Source organism: Leuresthes tenuis, unplaced genomic scaffold (genome assembly GCF_036924035.1).
Source record: "Leuresthes tenuis unplaced genomic scaffold, fLeuTen1.0.hap1 SCAF_3, whole genome shotgun sequence".
Taxonomy (NCBI): domain Eukaryota; kingdom Metazoa; phylum Chordata; class Actinopteri; order Atheriniformes; family Atherinopsidae; genus Leuresthes; species Leuresthes tenuis.
In genome coordinates this window covers 8,939,197-8,964,318 of record NW_027325357.1, presented here as the reverse complement: position 1 = coordinate 8,964,318, position 25,122 = coordinate 8,939,197, and the positions used below count along the sequence as shown (strand labels likewise).

At 37.8% G+C, this 25,122-nt stretch overlaps 1 protein-coding gene across 1 annotated transcript in view; it reads right to left on the bottom strand.

Moving 5' to 3' along the window:
- LOC140303069 (metabotropic glutamate receptor 4-like) overlaps positions 1-25,122 on the bottom strand; it is a 135,225-nt gene that overhangs the window by 1,951 nt on the left and 108,152 nt on the right. The window contains exons 7-9 of the mRNA XM_072381674.1: positions 16,115-16,251; positions 14,006-14,941; positions 3,120-3,366 (exon numbers count right to left, since the gene is read on the bottom strand). Of these exons, the coding sequence (XP_072237775.1) occupies positions 3,120-3,366; positions 14,006-14,941; positions 16,115-16,251 (1,320 nt within the window). The remainder of the gene's footprint in view (positions 1-3,119; positions 3,367-14,005; positions 14,942-16,114; positions 16,252-25,122) is intronic.

Below are 25,122 nucleotides of genomic sequence, written 5' to 3'. Positions count from 1 at the left end.
CTACAGCAACCTCTCCACCTCCTTTTCCTGCAGCTGTCAGGACTTAACTTTCCAGTTGTCTCACCAGACCGTGTTAGCTGATTCGCTGAGGTGGAGCAGATAAATTCTGACATATTGCCACCAGATCTTGGCTGTTGTGGGAGCTGGTCCCAGACAGGAATTTTTCAATTTCATCAAGCCATATATCCACACAAGCGATGACAATGACAAATGGTTCTTATTGAAATAGCCATACACTGTAAAGCCCCTGTAAACGTTAACCCCATCAGGATAAATTGCTGCTGCTATCAATTCTGTGTCTTTGCCTTCGCTCCACTTATTGTAACAAAAGGTCAAATTAACCCTGCACAGAAACTCAAAGCTTGAATAATATTAATGCTGCTGTGTGTGTTTAAATGTTGCTGTTGTAGGCTGATGAGGCTCAGCATTGTGCTATTGTTAAAGTGGCACATTGTTATACATTTTATATTGATTTCTGTTTTTGTGTTAAGAGTAAACACAATGTCAGCTCTTTCAGTTGTGTGTGAATGGGAACATTTACCAGTGCTGGTGTTTAAAAGTATGAACAAAATGCAGCTTTAAAATGTGTGACAAAAGGCTCTATTCCTTCTAAGTTGAAGTCAGACAGAGCGAATGGATCTATTTTGACAGATGTGACTGATTAAAATCTTTTCCTGCCTGAAGCAAGCAGAAGAGCGTTTTGGACGTCACAGGAGTAATTTTTGCTGACTCAATTGCTGAAGTCGTTATTTACTTCACTTGTATAAATCCAGAGTGTGTCACTGATACAGTGGTGCCAAGCACTTTTATTGGTATTAAGATTAGAGAGAGGAGGAGGTGTGCCACATGCCAAAGGAATCATCTGTTTCTGAAGGGTGCCTCTTGATCCTTTAGATGTGTTTAAACTCTGAAATCTGTAGCAATTTTTATTACTAATCTCTTGATTATTGCTTAAGTTAACAATTTATCTACATATCATGTGCTCCATAAAAAATTATGATCAGTGTGCCAGAACCAAAACTGACGGCTCCAAACGAATGATGGAATCCAACAACTTGTTCAGAGTTATTTAAGACACAACCTCTCTTATTTTCATTCAATTTGAAACTAATGAGAACACTTTTGTATATTGCATATTGTGTCTCTGCCAAAAGATTGCCCTAAACTTTCAGTGACATTCAAATTCAAACTACAGTAACAAGTTGATCAGTTAATAAGTTTATTTAATATTAGGTCAAGACTTTCTCTGTAGTTGCTTTTAACAAAATGCACTTTTGCTGCATATTATTTACAAAAATATATATTTCACTATACTAAATGGGTAGAACGCAAAGAATGCAGGATATTACGCTAAAATTATGCTTTGGAAATTGCTCCTTTATGTTTTGTGAAGAATGGCAGATGAGGCTACTTGATGACTTGTGTTAATATAAATGAAAACCAACATGTTCGCACAATATCACTAATCAATAACTGGTCAGCAGAGACTAACGTGAAGCAGAAACAGTTATAAAACATGTACAGTATTGTCTACCTTATTCACATTTGGTCTGTCTTATTTTCTACACTTCTTACTTGTTAGCTGGCCGAGTAAATTCCTTAAGAAAACCTCGAATGTTGCAGACATTTGAGTTCTCACATGAAGCCCCTCTGGAACATTTCTAGAACAGTTCAGGGCTGCGGTGCAGCTGAAGCTCAGTATAAAAAAGATATTTATGTTGTTCAATCAGTACAAAAAAGTGTGAAAACAAAATTTTCATACTTTTTTGCTGGTGGGTTGGCGGGTTTTCTTGTGCATCTGGTTATCTTTATGTGCGAGTAGTTGTAAGACGACAAGAAGTCACTGACAACAGCCACAAGATAAAACTCATACGAGATAAACTGTGCCTCCCCTGGAAAGCAGACAAGAACTGGTGCTGGCGCAGCAGCCAGCGACAAAAAAAAGCTGCACAAAAGCTAAGGTGGTTTCTTCAAGTGTCTTCAGTTTGTAAAAAAACTCGCAAAAATATTTAGATTTTGTAAGAATTGATTCTAATTTAACCAAGTCCATATCCACATAGTTTGTGCACAATCTCCAATATTTTAACAATGAAAGTATGATTTAACAAAATAATGCTCTACATCTGTAACCTCTGTTCAACCTCCATTTGATGTGATTTCTCACATCAGTGTAAATTAGAACTTTGAGTTGTTTCAATATAAAAAAAACTAAAACCCTTTCAAAAGCCACAACTGAAAATATACATTGTTAAAAAAAATTACTTTTAAAGTTTTAAATATATAAATCAGTCCATTATTATCATCTGTGACTGTATGAACCATTGAAAAGTACTACAATTTCATGAAAATTAAAGCGTTGACATCTAAACCAATCAGCTGTTAGATTTGGTGAAAAATAATTGTATCCCATCATTCTTAGAGGTTGCAGTTGGTGAAATGGAGCTGTGGTGCTTGGCTTCAAAAAACTGCTAATCTTGTGAGATTATCATTTGCCCACATTTGCATAAGATCACAGAAAGTTGATATAAAGCCAGACAGAAATCTAAGTGGCTTATAACATGTGACGATCAAAGGGGACTGACTCTGTGCTGATTTAGCTATTCTCAAACAAGACTATTGTCTTACGGTGGCCCCCTGTCGGCAACAAGTAATCAGTCATCAGAACAGCTGATTTCCTAGCAGTTTCCTGATTAATTAATCATTTCAGTCCTCACAGTATAAATTGAGAGAAATAAGAGAAGGTGCCTTTTGTGTGTAGAAAACTTCAAGATCTGAATTTTTCGCTGCCATTAAATGAAATGAAATGATAATGAAGGACATTAGGCTTACAGATATCAGAAGAAACAAGATTCAGAGTGGAGACACATACAACTGAAACTGCTGCCATGCTTCCTGAAAAACAAACCCAGCCGGCCCCCACCACTGTGCCATATTTACTGGATTCAATGAAGTGTTAAATAACATGCTACACATCTGTTAATAAGTAATCATTTTTTCCTCAGCTTCCTATCGTAGCATTATTTTGTTTGATTTTCACACAAGGACATAACATTGCTGAGGAATAATAAAAAAAATGCCTGTAGGTTTTAAAAGAAAGACTTTCTGATTAGCATTCTCACATTGTGTTTCGAGGCTTTCACACAGCTCGGTCTTGGCTTCTCCGTTGGGTCTGAGTCCAGCCTTGGGGTTTAACTTGTTGGACATGGTGGCGGCGGTAACCACGGCCTTGAGGCTGCGGGTGCGCTTGGGCACATTCTGCTCGGGGTGTAACAGAATCACATACACCTTGGGCATGTAGAGCAACCCGAGGGACACCGAAGCACTCAGGCTCACAGAGATGGTCAGCGTGGTTGTTTGGATGTACAACTGCAGAGAGCAAACACCAGACATATACAGTACAAACAGTTTAACCCTGTTTTGGCAGCACAGATTTTTCTAAATAGGCAAGTACAAGTGAGAATAAGAGATCCACTAACTCATGTGTAGGCCAACTAGTTTCTATTGTGTCCAATAGAGGCTTGGATACTATTTATGGCAGGTGATGTGATAAAACATCTTTTAAATCAGCTTTTTATAATAAGTTAGGTGGAACAGCCAAGGCCACCATGTTTGTTTAATTTTCTGCCATGCTAGTTTTAATATGACTGTCACGTAATTCTGGACACGGATTTGATAACTCCAGTCAATTGGATGCTTCTCTCTCATTACAAGCAGGCTCATAAAAAGAAACAAGCTCATGAAAATTTTACGCATGGTCAAATTCTCCAAACCATAAGGGGAGGGCAGCACTGAATATCATTCTCACTCATTCAATTTTAATCATTTGCAAAGCTGCAGCAAATTAATGAGTAATCTTCAGGGAAGCTTTAAGGAAGAAGCTTGTTTATTTTTTTTAATACATTAACTATGTTGTGACTCATCATTTTGGAAGGACTGACATGTTAGTTGGATAAATAAGCCTTTCACTTTTCCCACCAAGTCTATAAAAACCATAATGTTCATATCAAACAGGAGGCTTGTTAACCTCTGCAAGAATCAGGACTTTCTGACACCAATAAACACAATATTGCTCACTTGATGAAAGGTGCCAACAAAAAAAAAAAACTATTGTGAACTCTAATGGAATAAATTCAGCTGGTTTAAAAATGCCACTTTGAATATGGTTTCCCTAATACAAATATGTAGCACTGCAGAAGAATATAATTAGCTCATTTATTTAGGATGATTAAAAGGTTAGAGGTTGGAATATTTCTTCTGTTCTTTTAATTTTTCGGACATCAGTACAGCAGGGACTTGAATAGTTGGTGTTTTTGTTTGTTTGTGTTCTTGTCCTGTCTTCTCACTCCCAACCAGTCGAGGCAGATGGCCACCCTACCTGAGTCTGGATCTGCTGGGGGTCTCTTCCTGTTAAAAGTAAGTTCTTCAGGTACAGTTAAATGAACAAAAACTTACTTCTTAAGATCTTTGAGATTAAGATGGTAGGAGGACTTTGGAAAAGACGACCGCACTAATGTAAAATTAAATGTAATGCAATTTTATGAAGTTGTCAGGACTAAATCACATTTATCACATTAGTATAAAAGTTCCCAATTGATAAGGAAAAAACAAGGCACAGGAGTGAAATATATTGTGGGCACAAGGTGCTCCCTCCTGCTCTCATATTTATCCACGTGAATCATAATTAGTACGACTGGATGAAAATGGTCAAGCATCACTTTGAAAGATGCAGCCGCAAGGAATTCTGGGATGAGTTACCTTTATTCTTTCAGAGAGGATGCTTCAGTGTTTTCTGTGCCAAAGGACATGACAAAGGAGGCACTGAAGCTACTTAGTATTTAGAGCTCTTATCATGGCTACCACTTTTATACTTCCAGGACATTTAATTGATTTAGAGACATTCTTAAGCAAAAAAAGACTTAAACCAAATCTTTTATCTCCACTGTGTGCTGTTTAGAGAGCTACCGGAGGGCGATGCTCATGCTAAACGAGTATTTTCAAATGCTTACACTAGAAGAGAGCAGCTGTAGCCAGCAATACTAAAACTAACAGCAGGACACTGATTACCGGTTTCCAAAAACGTCAAACCTAAAGCGATGAAGTGCAATGTGAACATTGACAGACCTTCTACCATTGATGCAACAGTGGCTGTGGATGTAATTTTCACCCAAGCAATTTCCTGCAGCAGGATTAATATTACCCTCAATGAACAAGTCACTTCATCATGTATCATGTATGACTATTTTTTTATTTAAAAAAACTAATACAATAAGACTGAGACTGTTAGGAAGAACACGAAAATTCTGTTTTCATGCAAAGTAAGTTTCTCCTCATGCAGAGTAATTTTTACATCTCATATTTTAAAAACATATTTTTAGTTTCTGTCTCACTAAGATAGTTCATTCAACAGTTAAAGAAATCCTCACAGTGTGTTATTTTCTCTGTGGAACAGGCCAGCTGATATTCAATATGAAACACGGCTACAGGCGAGAGTGAGGTGAATCTCAGTGGAAATGAGTGTGATGCTGTTCTTAAGTTACCATGAGGACTGATTTACAACTGTAATTAAGCCATGGTTGACTGAATATTCTAATATATGATTTCTATAGTCACGTCAGTATATCAGTATGGGTATTTCTAGTGGGTATGAAATTAGAATCGGCTAATAAAATCCCTCATGCACAAGATTTAATTGTATTTTATGTGATGCTACCTTTACTCGTAGCTCTATTTTTTTCTTCTCTTTAGTAGGTGAGTTTTCTCCCATGGGTTGCTGTTGTTTTTTAATCAAAGCTGAGTAACATTTGGCCTCTCAAATGTGACCTCTGTTTGAATATCTTGTTTGTTTTTATTTGGTGTGAATCTCCATGGTAATTTCCCTCCAGACTGGCTGCATTTCATTTAAACGGAGCCAGTCCCGGTATCATGAGGGTCTGCCGGCTGTAGAGCAGAGTGGAAGAAAAGAGAAAGCATGATGGAGGGACAGTTGCAGTGGTTGCCCCCCAGCTGCAGGGAGCTTTAACCGGTGAACTGCTACTCTGCTCACTGCTGCCTTGAGGACAGACTGTTGAACCCAAGCTGCTACTTGCATAGACAAAATGAGCTCAGCTGATTTTTACTCAGTAATAATATCAGTCTCAGTCAATGAATATTTATATGGAACATGGTTTGTAGAATAATATTAATAAAAATAAAAAAGATGACAAGATTAAACATATTTAGAAATAGACAAAGATATATAATTTAGATAAGTTTTACAGTAATAAGGTTGACCAAAAACAACATTCCTTATTTTCATTTTTTAATTTGAATTTTTTTTCTCGTCAGTTTATAATTTCATATTTTTTTTGTTCTGCAAAACATTTTTAAACAGTTAAAACCCCAACATGTTTTTTCATATTACGTATTTTTTCTTGCCAATTAATTACAAGGTAAATATTAACTAAACGTTGCAGCTATAGAGTCCAAATTATGAGAACTTTTGTCATTTCTCACTTTCACCATAAGAATCTGAATGAAATCCTAACTTATAATGTATCATTACTTTTTACTATCAAGTGGTCCAATTTAGGGTGATGACTTTTTTAACATTAATTACTATATTTTTATTTTTTATTTTTTAACACAGTTCCATAGATTTATTTTAAACTGTGACTGCTAAAAGTTTGAGTAAATAAAAAACAAATCTATGTTCTGAATTCATCACATCACAGAAATGTGTAATTAAACACCCTACCAAACATGAACGTGTAAATTAAGTTATTAGAATAAGATTTGAAAATCAATGGAAAATTAGCATTGCTCTCTGCTTGGAGATGCTGGAGGTGTGTCTGCTGCAGACAAAGCTTTTTAACAGATCTCAGCTCAAACGAACCACGCTACATAGCAAACGGCAGAGTTGATTTTATCTGAAGCAATCTGACATGGAAACACAAATGCAAACAAAAGATATTTAGTAATTCAGTCACTTTCCAGTTGTGGAAAAAAAAGTGAAGTAGGCAGCACAGAATCTCAATTATTTCAGACCTACAGTATCCCTTTTACTGTAGTTTGTTGTTTCTCAACAACCCATCTGCTTCAAACTCATTTTTAAGCATACTTAGTCTAGCTATAAACAAAATTAGCTATAGTCAATAAGATTCCACCAATGTTAAAACAAAGCAAAATTATTGCCAAGCTTTGTAGACCGGTGCCCTTTTAAAATAAACTCACTACTGGCTCATGGAGCAACATTTGCTTACAAATGGAGTCCTGTGTTCACTGTTAGACCAAATCCAGAATACAGTCCCATGATTTGTTTCCCCATGATAGCAGTGCACCTTAGCATTCACTGAGTGCAACTCATAAAGAGAGTCGCTGTGTATCTCACACTCCTGTCATCGTACTGCCATCAGCAGATCTTGCCCCAGGCAAAACATGACACAGAAGAAGCAGCTCATGGCAGCATTAATCACTGAACTAGATGCAAGAAAAACGACATGACATTAATGCATGAGAGGAGTCTCTTCCTACAGAGAGTGCAATACAACCGATAGCGAAAGATTAATTTGACTGTTAATGAATGTAAACAGATTTTATTTTCAACCAGTGACTCTAGAGAGCCTCTGCTACACAATGCAAACTGCTAACTTAATTTAAACTGGGTAATTCCCACTCTGTATTAAGTAACTGTAGTATTTCTCAGCATGGCAATGGAAATGTTCAACAGAAGGGCTTGCCTCATAAGAATTTACAATAATTGTGCTCTAATTAAGCCAATAAACAAACAGAAGCCTTAGGGGACATGATAATGTAGCTTCATTGGAGACTGTCATTTATAAAGATCACAATTCTTTGGCCTTGATTAGCTTCACGGCCTGTTCACCCATTATTGGATCGCCCAGAGGTCAACAGTCAAGATCCAGAGGGCTGTTGTGATGCAGACCTAATAAATACGACAACTGCTATCTGAAGTCCAAGATGTTACTCAGGTCCCTCTGCTCCATTGCATCAATCTTCGTTATTCATTATTGGGCCTACAGGACATTACTGTGAATAATGCTGTTTATCTATCGAGTGCGAAAAAGCAACTGTCTGTTTCTTCACTTCATGCTAAGATTCAGGCTATCTAGCCTTGCTTTTGTATCAAGTGTTTTTTCTTTGCTTCTCTTTCCAGTTTGGATAATGAAAACTTCAATGTACACAGGACCCATTTTTTGTTACATTGGATTCGCCTTTAGTAAGAGAAAAGGTACAAAAGTGTTGTATCTGTGTTGAGTGGACATTGGACTGTGGTAGCATGTGACCATCTAAAAGTACAGAAATATATTTGCAAGCAAAACAGCCGTGAGCTACCGATGTAGTATGCCCAAATCTGTACCAAATCTTGCTTCATAACCACTCCACCGAGATTCAATTATATGGCATGATGCACAATCCGTTCCTCTATCTGCACCCCATGTCCACGGATTCTTGTACCATGCACACAGATATGCAAGCATGTTTTTTATAAAAACTATTTATGGGGCCATTGTGTGCTGGAGTTCAGCACTGTTGCAGAGATGTTGGTACACCTACATGTAATGAATCTCAGTCAGCAGTCAATCTGCAGCATTTTCATGTCTCTGTCGAGTATCAGCTCAACTTACTTGAAACTTTGTGTGGTGCAAAGAAAATGTATCAGGTACAAGATTGTAGTATTGAGCAGAGTTGAGCTAGACCATGCAGATAAATTGAAAACGAAGGGCAATGTGGAAAGAGTAGCTCGTAGCAGAGACGAACACCAAACAAACAGACTAGTTGAACTCACTGCAACTCCCACTCATTGTCTGACTAGTGTGCTAACAGCTTTTTTGTTGACAGTGCCAAAATTAGTGGAGGCTTCATGGGGGAAATAAACAGCACCACTCAATTCACCAGGCTATTCATGCTCTGTAATGGCAGGACCTGTTTGTGTGGGCTGATTGAATCTGAACTAAGCCTATTGTACTAGAGCCTCATTCCTACGCAGGCTATTGTCTGATGCTCCTCCTCCTGCCTCTGTGTTTGAGACAGCTGCTGATTTAGTTTTTCCAGGTAAGCAGGTGTCACATCTATTCCTGAAAGTAGTATAAAGCCTGGGAGTGACACCACATAGATTGACCATGTGTTCTTATTTGAATTATAGAGAAAGCCTCCCATGGCATTTGTTGCATGAGTCCTGGAACCACATGACATATAAATGACTGCCTCTGTAGTGCTGAGGGTGTAAACTGTTGATGAGCACATAGGTGGCTAAAAAAGGTAAATTAGGAGGAAGCGGAGCGTTTAATTGTTCTTGAAGACATGTCACCGTTCTGGTAATAAGTCAAAAATATTTTTTGTAAGTCTTTCTCCAATTATCATTTGTCTAACCTGTTTTATGATCAGACAGTGCTGTTGTTTGCTTAAAGTCTGGTTAAGTCAGAAGACTGTATATAAAAATGGGCATCTACTCTGAACAATGAAGCCATTACAGTATATGCAGTTCATGTGCAGTGGCCTCTGTGGACCAGAATAATAGGACATTCCTGCTTTCTAAGTCCACATGGACAAACCGATATGGACTCCGCAGGTGTGCTATCTATTGCGTGAGCTGTGCAACACTTCCCATGCATAAGCATGTACATTGTAGAGGTGTGAACACAAACTCTCCTGCAAAGTCTCTCCTGATAACAAGTCTTTTTTTTTTAATACTCCTAGTCTTCTTTGTCTGGAATGTTATTTTTGTGAATTGTGACTGATCCTGGTGCAGTCACAAAACTTTGGGTTGCACGATGGACCCAGTGGACTCTTGCAGACTGGAGAGGATAATGAAATTTAGTACACACAGGCCTTGGTGCTGGCTCCCTTTGGAAGCAGCCATGGCTCAGGTGGTAGAATGTCTATCTGTCAGAGTCAAGTGTCCTCACATGGTGTGTGATTGTAGGGTGGAAAAATAAGCTGAGATGCTGCATATGTAAAGTGCAAATACAATCATGTGTAAAATAAATACTACACTATTTCAATTCTAAGACTATAAGTTTTTGGAGCTAATGAATGCAACATCAGATAAACCAAGCCTGTCATGTTATGGATAACTAAAAAACTAAGCCAAACTGCAAAAGCAATGTGTGGGAAAACTAGGTGCACCCAATGTTTTAGTATCTTGTAGAACAACCTTTAGCAGCAATAACTTGAAGTAATAATTTTCTGCATGACATTAGCAGTCTCTCAAGTCATTGTGGTGGTATTCTGGCCCATTTATTTACAACACTGCTTCAGTATGAGGTTTGCAGGCATTTATTTATGCACAGTTGTCTTAAGGTTCCACCACAGAATTTCAATCAGGCTGAGGTCTGGACTGTGAGTGGACCATTACAACACCTCAATCAGGAGCATATATTCGGGTGTCTTAACCCACTCTTCAAATCCCAACCCTGTAACTTTTATTGGGGTAACACAGGTCTGAAAAATATGCAACTCAGTGAGCAGTTCAGAGTTCTGTTGTCCAGCCTCCTTGCCTTTAAACTTTAAGTTCATGCTCAATTTGCTGATACTTGGAATTAGAAAGTTCACACTTTCTCTCTTACTTTTTGCTTATGACAGCAAATTCTTACCAGCAAACAATAATTCACTTAGGAAAGAAATTACGCAATAATGCTTCATCAGTAGTTTGTTTTAATGGTTTATATTAAGACTCAGATTTTATACTAATAAATAATCTTTCTTATTGTAGAATGAGAACGAATTGTTTGGAAATCTTCATATAATCCCTCCCAGATTGATGGGCAGCAGCAATCGCTTTTATAAGATCATTGACGTCTTTACTCCTTGCCACTGTGTTAACACGCAACTGAATGCTCAAGACCAGCAAACTGCCAAAACCTTTTCTTTTTTAAAGGTCCTCACAATTGCTAATGATCAATTGATCAAGTCAATTTGATATATAGCACCTGGTTACTACTTAGCCTCTTGATTCTTATGGAAGCAGTAAGGGTGGACTTTCGGCACAAATAATAACACTTGTTGTGTTGTTGTTCATCAGAGATTGTATATACCTATTTTTAAGACTTGATAAGGACCTAATTATTTTTGTCTTTTAATCATTATGTCCTGATACCTTAAATCTTGTAATTCAGAGAGACTGAAGTGCTGTATGAGTGTGTCTGTGAGTGGGCGCGCAAATGGATGAATGAGAAACATGCTGTAAAGCTCAAGTGGAGCCTTAATGGTATAACTGGAGGTTAAAAGGGGACCATTTATTTTAGGGTTTTGTACTTTGTAGACATTTTAGCGATGCAACCCACTAAAAGTAGGAAAACCCCCTCACATCTGCAAATTTGTAAAGGTTAGGAGGCCATATTTATTGTAGTAGCCACAATAGAGAAAAATTACAAAAAGCCTTTCTTCCTAAATATTTTCAATATGTGGTTATTTGAAAGAATTCCTGCATGGATATGTGCATTGTAGGCTATGTATTGACTTCAGAACTTCTGCTGGTATGTAGGTAGAGCCTCGCCGCTGCCATCGCACAGTTCGCACTACATTTCTGTTTTTCATGCATTAAATTTAGCTTCTACAGGCTCAATCATCTGTTGCCACCGCAGAGGAAAGCATCCTCGTCTGTTAGTTTACAGCTGGTATGTTTCTCTTTGTAATGGTAACATTAACCACATCTAAGAGTGATGGAAACAAACCAAGCTGCACTTGTCCAGAGTTATACTGTTGGTAGTGAAACAGCACTAGCAAGTGAAACACCCCTGGATCAACATCAGACAATGACAACATACATATAGAGGGACAGTGGGCACACTTACTTAAATCCATCATAATGATAAAAAAAAATAGCACAGGTCTGAAAGAGTTAAACTCTTTTCAACAGAAAGTTACATTAAGTTTTTTAGACTTAATGGCACTTACCGTATATTAAATTAGATTTTTCTTTCACAAAAGAGGAAAGAAAAAAATCTAGGACATTTCCCTGAAGCTAAACTTCGGTTTTGTGTTCTATTATGTGCAGTACCTTAAGATTGCTCAGGGCTGTGGTAGAATTTTTCTAAATGATGAAAGTAAAACTAACCTCTAGCCATTGTCTGTACATTTCTCTGCAGGAAATAATTAATGAGTGACTCGTATAATTTGAAGCAAGAGAAACGGGGTGTTTTACATTAAGTCTGGATGAGAGAAGTTTTTTAGGGTTTGTAAAATTACATCCGTCTGGGGTATAGAGAGGATGAAACAAAAAGTAGGACTTCATTTACCCTTCAAAGATTTTTTTCACCTCTATTTAACTATTCAAAGCCATGCTAGCTAATGGATTACCTCATCCTCCAAAAAAGCTGTTCAGTCTCTCTGTGATTGTATAATTCTCTTTCATCTTCAGAGAGAGGAGATAGAATGATTAAACAAAGACCTCGCTGATATCTATGGCTGCTGTTGACATGCGACTTAAGATGTGCAACACTTGCATTAAAAAATTATGTGGGCTTTGCACTTGGACTGCTGTGTTTGATAACCAATAATGTACAGTGATGATCTCTGACTTTATTTGTACATTTAACATAAAGCAGTATGCAATAAGCTTAGCCAGTTGTTTTTCAACATGTAGATGCTGGTAATTGCAGATTACCAGCAGATTAATTTGGGGGAAATGGAAGACAAATATGCAAATGCACATTAGTTTGAGCTTTGTGTTGTTAATAAGTCATTGTACTGTTATTCACATTTAGCATTTTTAATGTAATACAATTTGCTGCTGTCATATGCAAATTTTATGCAACGCTTTGGACTTCAGAGATTATTTTTGGATGCTTAGAGAGACACAACTTACAAGATAGGTCTCTCAAGAATGTTTTTCCACAGTTAACTATCACATCCAGTTTTCCAGGCCAGTGTTTTAATGCCTTGTTTTGTTTAATCCCAAAACAGGGGAGGTGAGGATTAATTTGTTGCATCTGTCAGACCCATGCTGGCACCGCTGATAGTGTCCATGCTAGTGTGAGGCTTCCCTCACCACTGGCTTCTGTTGTAGCCACTGAGCCCTTCTTGTTACATTGCCAAAACACCTCTTTCAACTAGACTGACATGTTTCCACAGTGTCATTGTTGTACCCTTTTGGCTTTGTACCCAGACTGTCTCCTGTGAATGTGCAGTCCAGGCCTAGTCTCTATTTCCGTGTCTCTTTTGGATCCCTTTTGACCTGTAGCCTTTCAGAGCTCCCACTGGATGTGATCCATGTTCACAGTTCTTGAGGTCGGGTGCATTGATTTGACATTGGAGTGCAAGTGTGAGTTTGTGTTTGTGTAAACCACTCATTGGTCTCTAATGCAAAGTGGCATAGAGCCATCACATGTATGAGTCACAGGATTGTGTGCCGTCTTCAGTCTTTAGAGAAAGCCTTAATATTACTCTCCGTCTACATTCACTAGATTGTGTGCTCAAAATCTGAAACTTCTGCATGACATAACCATATTGAGTTGTTTTAGCTGCTGAGTTTGTTTGCGTCATTTCTAAAACTGTTGTTACCATTCAATAAAGGCTCTATGGAATATTTAATTAACACTAAATGTGAAGTATTATTAGCAAAAACACAGGTTGTATATCAAAAGTATTAGCCAACAATCGTCCCTGTTGGTTTAAATATAGAAACAGATTTATGATTTAAACGATCACAACAAAGCTGAGGCCATAAACACAAAATATACTGTTGGATTAATTAAACGTTTGACTCTAAGAAGATCAGATAAGCTCTGAACTGCATAGAAAAGAAGTTTCCTCTCAATGTTTTTGTGATTCTACTTCAGATAAAACCATTTAAAAGTTAAAAATTCAAATGAGATTTGAAAAAGAGGTCTTCTTTAAGTTGAATTAATCACAACTGGATGCAAGTAGATCATCTTTTGTTGTACAGCACCACAAAAAAAACCTTTATGTGCAGTTGCAAGAATGTCTAAAATATCTTCTGCAATTTAAAGCGTTGCAAAGAACAGAAAATAAATTAACTGCACTTTAGCAATAGTTGTAAGCTTACCTTTTCTGTGGACTGTGACGTGCCAAAGAAGATTGGGATGAATGCTAGCCATATAATGCAGGTGGTGTACATGGTAAAACCTATGGGTTTGGCCTCATTGAAGGTCTCGGGCACCCCTCTTGTTTTGATGGCATAGACTGTGCAGGTGACCATGAGCAGCATACTGTAACCCAGCAGGCAGATGAGAGAAAGGTCAGAGATGTCACACTTGAGCACACCACGAGCCAGCACTGGATTAGACGTCCTCTGGTCCTCATAATCGATGATGGCCTTGGATGGATCCACACCAAACCAGATGCACACCCCAAGTAGCTGCACAGAGGCCAGGGTGAACGTTATGATAAGCTGGGAGGCTGGAGAAATTAACCTGGGTGCACTCACAGACATGGTGCCCTGCTCGAAGATGCGGTAAATGCGATTTGTTTTGGTGAGCAGAGCAGCATAACTAATACTCATCCCCAGACCCAAGAAAATCCTACGGAGCGAGCAGATTCCCACATCAGGAGTAGAAATCATCAGGAACGTTGTGGCGTAACAGAGAAAGATGCCAGTTAGCAACACGTAGCTCAGTTCTCTGCCTGATGCCTTTACAATTGGAGTGTCGTTGTGACGAATAAACGTGATGACCACAAACAACGTGGCCATGATGCCAACGACTGCGATAAGCACAGGGATGACTGCCCAGGGGGAGCTCCACTCCAGCTTAACAATGGGGATCGGAACGCAGCCTGTGTGATTCTCATTGGGCCGTAAATCAAAGCGGCACATCTTACATGTGTAGGTGTCTGCCTGATACTGATAGCCATCACAGCGTTCGCAGTGCCAACAGCAAGGGATGCCCTTCACAATCTTCTTACGCTCGCCTGGCTGACAAGGCTGGCTGCATATTGAGGAAGGGATCTGACGGGCGCCACCCGGCCACTGCATCGAATGCACCTATGAAGAAGAGAGAATAACATACAGAAATAAGAGGACATGCTGAGAGATAAAAACTGTTAGAGGTGTACAAAAACGGCTGTGTCCAGTAAAATGGAGGCATGCAGAGTTTGTGATGCTTTATTGATCCAGAAAGGTTCTCGGTCTCCTGAAGGTCAAGGACAATCTAAAGGGTGGTTATTTAATGTTTGAACTTTGGCTGAAGTATATTCGCTTTTATGCATTTGCTTTGGTGGTGGGTGGAATAGGGCAGACACTGCATCATATTAGCATTCTTCTTGGATTCAGCAAAATGTTTCAGTGTAAGGTTAAATTATCCAAAGGGCAAGATATGAGAGGTAAGAGGAAACCCGTTGTTTGCTCTGCAGGGAACTATTGGCAGTATTTCCCTATATTTTCAGCTTCAGTTAATATTTGTGTTTAAAACCCAATCAATTACTTTTATGAAAGGTAAATTTAATTCCAAGATATTACTGTCCATTGTGGATTTTCATTCACAATTAAGTCTACAAAGATTAGTTAAATCCCTCATTTCAAACCATGTCCTTACCTTTTACTGTTATCAATTCTATTCAATTGTGACTGTTCATCAAAAGCTGGTAAATTTGTCTTAAAATGTGCATTTAATTAAGAAATCAAAGAACATTAATTAAGCACTGCCTGCTTTAGAATCGGTACTGGCAAGTTTCACAGCAGGTATTCACTACAAACCACACAGTTTTTCTTTTCCAAGTCCATGTTAAAAAATGAGAAATAAAAAAAAAAATCTTTCCAGCTGCTGCTCAGTCATAGTGTTTTCTGCCCAAGGCCTCCTTTTCATTTTGTAAAAACATAATTTGTTCCGTTCCTTTATGTAATTTACTGTTATTTCATCACATTGTCTTTCGACAGTATTGTTTTGGAAGTCAGTGATGCTGTCTGGAAAAATATTGAATATGTCTGACCTTAAGCTCTAATAGCTTTCCTTTCATCACCATCTGCCCTGTTAATCATTTAAAGCACCCTCTGGATATTTACACCTTTGAAGATTGAACTAAGCACAATCGAATGCTTTAGGAAGAGCTTTAACATGCTGCTGAAGAGTTGCAGACATTTTAAGAGGATTTTCATAGTAAACACTGACACAAATACAATTAGCTGTACAGCACACAGAATAAAAAGGCCTGTGCTCACATTCAGATGCAGTTGGTCTGCCCAGTGACCGATGACTTTATATTCAGCTGTTCTGTTTTTGAGCTGGTATTGGTAGATCTCGTAGCGTCCAGGGGCATCTCCATTTTCGTTGAAGAGCACCGGGTTACCAGCTATCCCTAAATGAGAGAACAGCCATTATAATCTCCATTTACTACACATTAGTGTGCTAGTTTCTGTGCAGTGAGCATTGACCTGTGAAAGTAAACTAATGTATTACAGCAGTCATACAATTACATTAGAACATTAGGTTTGTAAATCTTACAGGTTTTCCTTTAAATGTGGAAAGAAAAGGATACATTGACTCTAGACTTCTAAATCACAGCCCACATTTTCATTCAGTTTAGCAACTGAAATCTCTGGTTTTTCATGCTTTGCTTGATCAGCTTCAGAAAAAGAAAATGTAAGTAGAAATTCTACAAATAGTTTGGCTTACTCCCCCCACCACCCCCCGGGAAAACTGAATAATTTGCCTTTTAGTACTAGGTAACATTAGCAGCTCAGGTATTTAAGTTGATGTACAGTTTCCAGGCAGTAATTACTGTCACTTTCAGAAAAAATATTTGTTTAAATAAATTAAGAGTTATGCTGTGTACATCTCCTGTTTAGTCTAGTCCTGTTGAGAAAGCATCACTTGGTGGTTCTGATCATTTACACTGCGAAACCATATCCCTTGCAGAATCAACAATTTCAGCCAAATTATGAACATACACAAACTATTCGTTCACGGACGTTCCTGTTGAAGCCTTGATGGTCAAAGTTCTTTGGGAATCTGGTTCGAACTGATACATTTGTATAGTTCTGTCAGAGACAGTTGTGTTCTGTTCTGCAAACTTTCTTTCTCTCAGGCTTTGCTCAGCAATTGTCATGACAGAGAGAAGCCATCCAACACAACTCCAGGAAGAGGTGGGTGGAGTAGGAGGTGCAGTTGGAGGTTGCTCACTTCCCCACTCCCCACCCCTGAAATTAGCTGAAACAACACTTCTCAGTGTTGTTTCAATAGGGGTCAGGAGACAGATGTTGTGTTTAAGACAAGTGATATTTTGACCAAAGCATATCTCATGCATTTTAACAAGAGATTATGACTTTAAAAAAAAAAAAAAAAGAGTATAGAGTAACTCTTCACTTATTTAAACGAAGAGTATAATTTGCCTTTGTTGACAAGTTGCAGAAAAACATCTTAAAATGTGACAATAATTTTTCAAAAACTTTGAGACTCGCTTCACTTCTTCAGTCTTCCAAAGGTTTTCTATGCTTCATCATTGCAAAAACAATGCATAAAAACATATTCCTCTTAGTTGTTTTGGGACGACGTATATTGAGGTGTCGCATAGATTTCTCATTAACGTAACCAATGAAAAATTGAGAAGTTGTTTATTCATGAACTCTGGTTCAATCGTGGTTTAATCATGGGCTTTGAGGCAGATCAAAGGAAGTTCTCTAAGCTCTTTTTGGGCCACCGTAATTTCATTAAGTCTTCTAAACACAATGGACATCCCAGTTAAGAACAAAAGGATAAACGTGTTCAATAGCAGCTGATGTATTTCTGCTGATGGGCATTGTTTTTCCTTGCTCTTTGTTTCGACTCTAGAGGATGCTGTACCCTAATCCACATCTCGATGAGTCAGCCCTGCTGGATTACAGCATTACGGTTTTACTCAGCCCTGACTGTGTGACAATACCACTCATACCACAAAGCAGTTTGCAATCATGGGAGGATTACAGTGACTTTATCAAGCAGGGGCGCAACATGTTTGTATAAAAATATTAAGCACATCAACAATGTTGATCAGCTGTCATATTTTCCATCAAATATTTGAATCATGCCAAGCTTCTTTTTCTCCAATGCGCAGAGTGTTAAAAAGGAAATATTGAAGATATCTCTTCACGTAATCTCAAGCTAAAGCCTTAAAGTCTTTAAATTAACTCATGAAAGGGGAAAAGGAACCCAATATAGATGCTCAGCTCTTTTTAAAGCAGCTTTGAGCTTCTGAGCTTTTTCCTGTCATATGGACACATTGTACCTATCACACAAATTAAAAAAAAAATCCCTTGAAAGCAAAGCAATCCTTTTCTGAAAATCTATAAAGACTTTTATAGTAATATTTTAGGGGCCTTTATTTTTGGGCCATGTATGTGTACCAAATAGAGTGAAAGAAGCTGACCTGTAAGCTTTTTTTGTGAGTGCCAAAATGTAGTCATGGTATTTTTGTGATGGCACAGTACATCCTACCTCTAATACAAGAAAAAGAGAAACATTAAAGCACTATGGGCAAGTGAAAACAAAATTATGAGTAATAATTCCAGAGAGGGCTTAGATAAAGTGTGCAGCATTTTGAAGCAGAATAGTTAGTGTTTGAGAAGCTGAAAATAAATTAAACTTGTCATGTGGCACAAACTTCTGGTCTCAACTGTCTACTTACTAGTCAGGGGTATAATGGTTTTCACAAATGCCACTGCTGCGCTATGTAATAATGTGGTGGGGGCCCTGTAATGGACTGGTGACCCCGCCTGTTGCCTGATGGCAGCTGAAATAGGCTCCAGGCTCCCTTCAACCCTGACTGGATTAAGCAGGTGTAGAAAATGCACGGATGGACAAATGTGGTGGAGATGCCTGGGGCCCCACGTGTGCACTGGAGGCTACTCATTCACTCATTTCTTTGTATGCTCTTAAAGAAACATTGGGGTTAATGTAGTGCATATAATTATATGTAAGGTTTAATGATGGTGACCCTGTCTCTCTTACACCTCTATATACATACACTCCTTAATAATTGTTAGGTTACTTAATAAATCCAACCTGTGCTTGTTCTGCATCGATGCACAACCAGAACACCTTGGTGATTGGCAACAACAAGACAGCCGGTCATTAACTTGTAATGACCTGTATGCAGAATTTACTTGGGCTCCACTTCATTCTTTCTGACATGAAATACATTTATCTCCTCACCGAAAACAGTTTGGCGAAAGTTTGGCGTCCTTCGGAAGATATTCAGATTCCTCGAGATCCGCGTATATCCATATAATGGAATGAACAGAGCTTAGACGATACAGCCTCTAAATAAGGCATTATCTGTATTTATTTCACCAATACTTTAAGACGAATGAATGAATGAACACGTACTATTGCACTGTTAGCTCATAGCTGCTGTGTTATTGTTATTGGCGGCTTTCGGGGGGGCTTATAGAGAGCTTTCTACACACTCGTCTACTGGGATGACATCATCGACGCGATGGATGGATGGATGGATGGATGGATGGATGGATGGATGGATGGATGGATGGATGGACGGACGGATGGATGGATGGATGGACGGATGGATGGATGGATGGATGGATGGATGGATGGATGGATGGATGGCACATTTTCAACCCAGTAGTCTGCATGCTGATGTAAATAAAAAATTTATCTTCAAATCAGGTTCAAATTCTTATCAATTTCTCTTGTCACTCTCAGCTAAGTGGCAGAAGTAATGTGTCAAAAACTCTGGAATCACTGAGTCATGAACCGTATACCAAAGTATTAAACAGTCAAATGTGAGGCCACCTGTACAATTAAAAAAAAAAACTTGGCTGAAATTGGGTCACGCAGCAGGAAAATGATCCCAATAACACCAGAAAGTCTACAATTAAATGACAAAATAAGAAAAGTGTCAAGATGTTGCAATGGTACAATCAAAATCACGTCTTCAACCTAATTGAAATTCTGTGGTGGGACCCTACTGAGATGATTTGGCAGGAACTTGAGGTTGTACACGGTGAATCATGGGGTGTACTTAGTTTTTCACACATTGCTTCAGATTTTTGGTTTATAATAAATAATGTAATAGTGTAATATGCCATGTGTTGTTCAGTTGTATTTAGGTTGCATTTAGGTCATTGTAAGACTTGGTAAGACTTTTTTCCCTTGTCTTTATATCTTGATGCACTAAATAAATATATATTTCTTTTTACACTGTCAGCTTTTGATGTCTGAATGTCCTGAAATATAGCAGGTATTCAAATAATGGCTGGTACAAATTAATTACAGGTCACAAACATTAAGGAGAGGCAAATTTACCAGGTTAGTTATTAGCTAATTCATCAGCATGGAGGTTCTTTTGGTATTAAATCCATCAGTGGTACAATAGCAGTGCTCTGAAGAAAACATGTTTACATGGATACTGCAGTTGTTTAGTCCAATCCGCCTTCATACACAGATGTTTTAAATTCAAACAGTGGGAGAAATTATATTCACTGATCTGCTTGAAGGCTTTTAATGTGATGGTGTTGCATTTTATTATCAGTAATGAAGCAAAAAAAAAATACTGACAACAAAGAGTGGATATTTCAAACAGTACAAGGGGACACCCAGAAGTAGATTTTATGTTAAACACACTGTGGCAGCAGCTGTTGCAAAGTTTAAAAGAAAAATGCTAATGTTTTTTTTTAAATCTTTGCAGTGGTTTCCTACATGTTGCTCACAGCCCCTGCAGAGTAAAGAACTCTGTGTATTTTTTCCGAGCAGATGGACAGACGGGCAGCACTTCAAAAACCAAATAATGCTCAGCTCAGACCAACAACAACTGATTTCATAACAGAGTGAAGTACCAAAACTAATAACTAGCAAATAACCACAGGTGCACTTGACAATCTTCATGATATAACTCTTTTTAATCTATAACAATGCAAAGCAAAGCTAAGGGAATACTAATAACAGCACCTATACAACCAAGATTTTTACACTTTAGTTGTAAAATTGCAACCTGGTCACAGATGAAAACAAAAAAAAAACAATAATATCCCTAATTCATAATTGATCACTATAACTATGTACTGCAGTGTGTTAACTAAGAGGCAAACCAGAAGATACAGCAAATCCTAGTGTTTTTTCTCAATCACACATTAACACACATACATATCTGAGGCAACATGGGATTCCGTGTCTTGCTCAAGGACACTTCGACATGTGTTCTGGGGAAGCCTGGGATCAAATTACCAATCTCCCATAGCTACTGCTGCAAATGGCTGCTCGGATTCATTCAAACTTTGATTTGTAAAATCTCAGTTCATGACCCATATAAAAATAAATATGGCTGTGATTGATTAATGCAGGTGTGATTAAAACAAATCATATGTTGTTTTCCTGCTACATATTCATGCTATGCTTAGAGATAGCCAGTCAGTCTCCTTTTGCCCCCACTTTCCCTGCATCACACACCACAAGGTCATGCCTCCTATAGTCAATGCTCCCTTTCTCCTTCTGATGAATTAAGTGTGCCGGGAAGGTACAAGCTTGTGTGTGTGATGACAAGAGTAGATGATAGACTGTCTTTTCTTATCATGTTACATAGAGTAATGTGAGCAACAGAACTGCCTGTAATGGAACAAAAATGCCTTCACTGCTGTGACTGCAGGAGACACAAAGTTTCATTCATTTGTGGTCCAATGAAGTCTGAGTGACTGTTTGTCCTATGCAGAACAAAAAAGAAGGAAGCTCTGCACAGTGTCAAACTGTCTAAAGATGTTTGATTTTTTTTTTTCACTTCATGCCTCCATCTGCTCTTCAATAAAACCAAAATAAACTATATTTTCAACAACCTGATTAATTAAAATCATTCTTTTGTCATATTAATGCTCATTTATTCTTGCAGGTTATCAGCTAGTTTAACCCGTCAACTCCACAGCAATAGCTTCCATTTATCAGCACATAATGAGTAGGGCCACAATTGGCATCTTTGGATTTTAAGAAGCTTTCTGACCTTTATCATCAGTTTCAAGTCCAAGTCGATGCAATTGTAATGGATAAGGTCTGACTGGACTACAAGCTGTGCAGCTCCACACTACACAGTGGAAGATATGTGAATTCTTTTTTGCAGATGTATGCTAAAACCGCTAACAATAAACAGATTGTATAACAATAGATTCCTGCTGGCTCGGCCTTAAGGATGATTTATCAGAACAAAAAATGACCTACTTCTGCAAACATTTCTGTCGATTGCTCATTTGTAAGAAAAACGGTACGACTGCTGTGTGTTTCCTGATGTGTAACATATAATTATCGCAACACAGAGATAAATATCATCTCTGAAAATGTGACGTGCAGCAAATTCACTCTCAGCAGTCAGGCTGTTTTATGTGTCTGGACAGGTTCAATATACAGCTGTGAGCTGATGCAATTAGATGAAGTGTGAAGCAAGCTCAAGGCAACAATCCTGGTCAGATTGTGAGAATACTGTCTGTCTAGTAAGAACAGAAGTCAGCCCAAAAGTGCCTACTCCTGCTGAAAAACACTGTAGAATAGCACCACTCAGTCGCCATTGTCCAAATAAATAAATAAATGAAATAAAATGGAAAAACCCTGTTGATTTCTACAGTCAAACGACACGTTTGGTTCAATATTATTTTTTTACTTTGGCATGAAAAATTAATTAATTATTCAAAATCAGCTTTATGCTAGTTTTAATTAATACTAATGTCATTTTGTCCAAACTTTAAAAATTTCGTTCAGAATAATTCAAACATATCACATAACATGTGATAAACATCTGTTATTGACACACAGTCGGAACATGTTGATGCAATAAGATGAAAGGGAGAACATAGAAACTGTTCTACAGCAGACCATGCAAACCATTGAACTTAATGTGTAACATGCTGTGAACAGCAGTCCAGCACTTATTTTTCTCCATCATGCAATTCTAAGAAGTTAAGCTGGTAAAAAGGGGGGTTAGAAGCATCTTATTAGCTGTTATTTAAGGAGACGGTTTATACTTTCTGACTGATTTCTAAGCAAGTCACAAGCTTCTTCCCAGCAGCTCTGTATTGATAAACCAACCTCAGTTAAAACCACCTGACATGATGTTGAATATTGTGTCAAATACTTTAAATCTATTCTGATTTCTGACATGAAAGTACATTAACATCTTGTAGATATTTACTTTGTTATAAACATAACTTTAGCAATCAAGCCAGAATGATGCTTGCCGCTGTGAGAATTTCAGAAGTCTATGCACACCACTGGTTGTGATATTTATTTATCAATTGAATTTCATAATGTTACAGATTTTTGTTAGAGAGGAGATTATATTGTTTTTTTTTACTAAAAGTGATATCTACCTTGACTGCTTCTTTACTGTTGTTGACTACCAGTTAATAAGTTTGGGATGATCAAAGAAATGGGACTATGCTTACCATCATTTCTGTTCTACAGATGAAAGTTGGACATCCCATCATGACTCCATGTGGAGATTTAGAACGGATTTCAATGTAAACAAAAATTCAAATTGCCAGACAAATTGAAAACATGGGTTTTTGAACGTTTTGAAGCAGAAATGAAGCAGTCTCTTTTCTTTTCTTTTTTTTTTTAAAGCATACTGAATTTGATGCTTGAAAGGCAAGTTGGACTGCAGAAACAAATTAAACCCGTGAAGGCAGCAAAGCAGGTACAAGATCAAGAGAAAAGATGTCTTGTGGACAATGACATGTTGGGTGTGTTTGCTCAAGCAGCAGCGGTGCAGTACAGACAGACTAGCAATATATTTTTACCATTTAAAAAGGGTTAGGGAAATATACTGAGCATTGCTCATGTATAAAGCATTAAAGAAAATAAAATGCTCTTGATCTTTATTGACATGAAAAGTTGCAAAATTACTCATTCAGTTTTTTGAAGGAAATATTTCCTTTAACCTCTGGGATGTGAATTAAACATTAAGTTGACTTTCCGTAATAAGTAGATATTAGAATGACAAATTAGCTTGAAAAGCAGGAATTCAAATTAATAATTTATCTGTACAAACAGTGCATACTCCAGTGTCTAAGAAAGAAGTTTTAATTGTCTTGAATCCCATTGCTTTATAAAAATGGAGAGCGTATATAATGAAACTCTGGATCACTTCTCTTTGGTGAAAGCAGTCAATTATTAATATGCCAGTCATGAATGTGAACTTGACTGATAAGTGGGTATAATGTAATGCTGCATGAAGGGCTGGAAAATGGGTCAAATAATGAAGGACACAAAGTCAGTTAAGTACTGGGTTGGGGATTCATGAGTTGAAGAAAAGATGTCTGTAATAAGAGAAGGTTTATGAAAATGTATGCTCTTTCAAACGTCTTCAAGGTAACTTTATTACTTGAACCCTCAGAATCATTACACGTACCTCAGGTTGCAAGAACTTTAACATAAAGTAAGCCATATTATGTCACACTGCAGTATGCACAAATCAGCCATAACAATACAAGCACCTGCAAAATATTGAGGTCCCCTCATACTGCCCTGCTCTTCCAAAGCAGTTTCCAGTGTACTGCCTTCCTGCTCGATGGAGCTGATATTGTGGGAGAGTGTTGTTGCCATATGGTTTGTAAAGTTTTTAAGTGGGTGGCAAGTGTCACAGTAACATCCATGTGAATGTCACAAGGCAGCGTTTCACAGTATATTGTGTGTAGCATCCTGAAGCTTTTCAGGTGTGTTTTTCAACTAACTGTGGGTAAACAGCAGACCTTTGGAGTAACCATTTGATTTCGGAAGTTGTGGGGCCTCATTCCTCTTTACAAGCCATTAGTGTATTACAGAATGTGAAATTTTGGCTATTTGTGAACAGGGTCAAGACAACTGAGGATACCTTAGCAGTCTGAACATCTTAATTTTCTAAGTGAAGGTGCTTTGGCTGTGGATTTCTTTTTCACACTCAAAATATACATAATGTTTGTTATAGTGCAACTCTGGTCACAAGCAACTTCATATTCTTTTTAGATAGTCAAATCATTAAAATAACAAGCTTTTATATATATTTTTTTACTATTCTGAGTATTGTAAGTAGTAGTAGTAGGTTGAGGCCCACCTGAGTTTACATTGGGGGATTAACTACATTTATGATTCATTAGCATAAGGATTGTGATGTGATTGTGATTCAACTCAACGCCAGGGTAAACGCCATAAGTTTGAGCTAATTGACTTCTTCAGTTTAACATTCAGTTACATTCATCATGCTCACTGTCAGCTTCTTTTTACT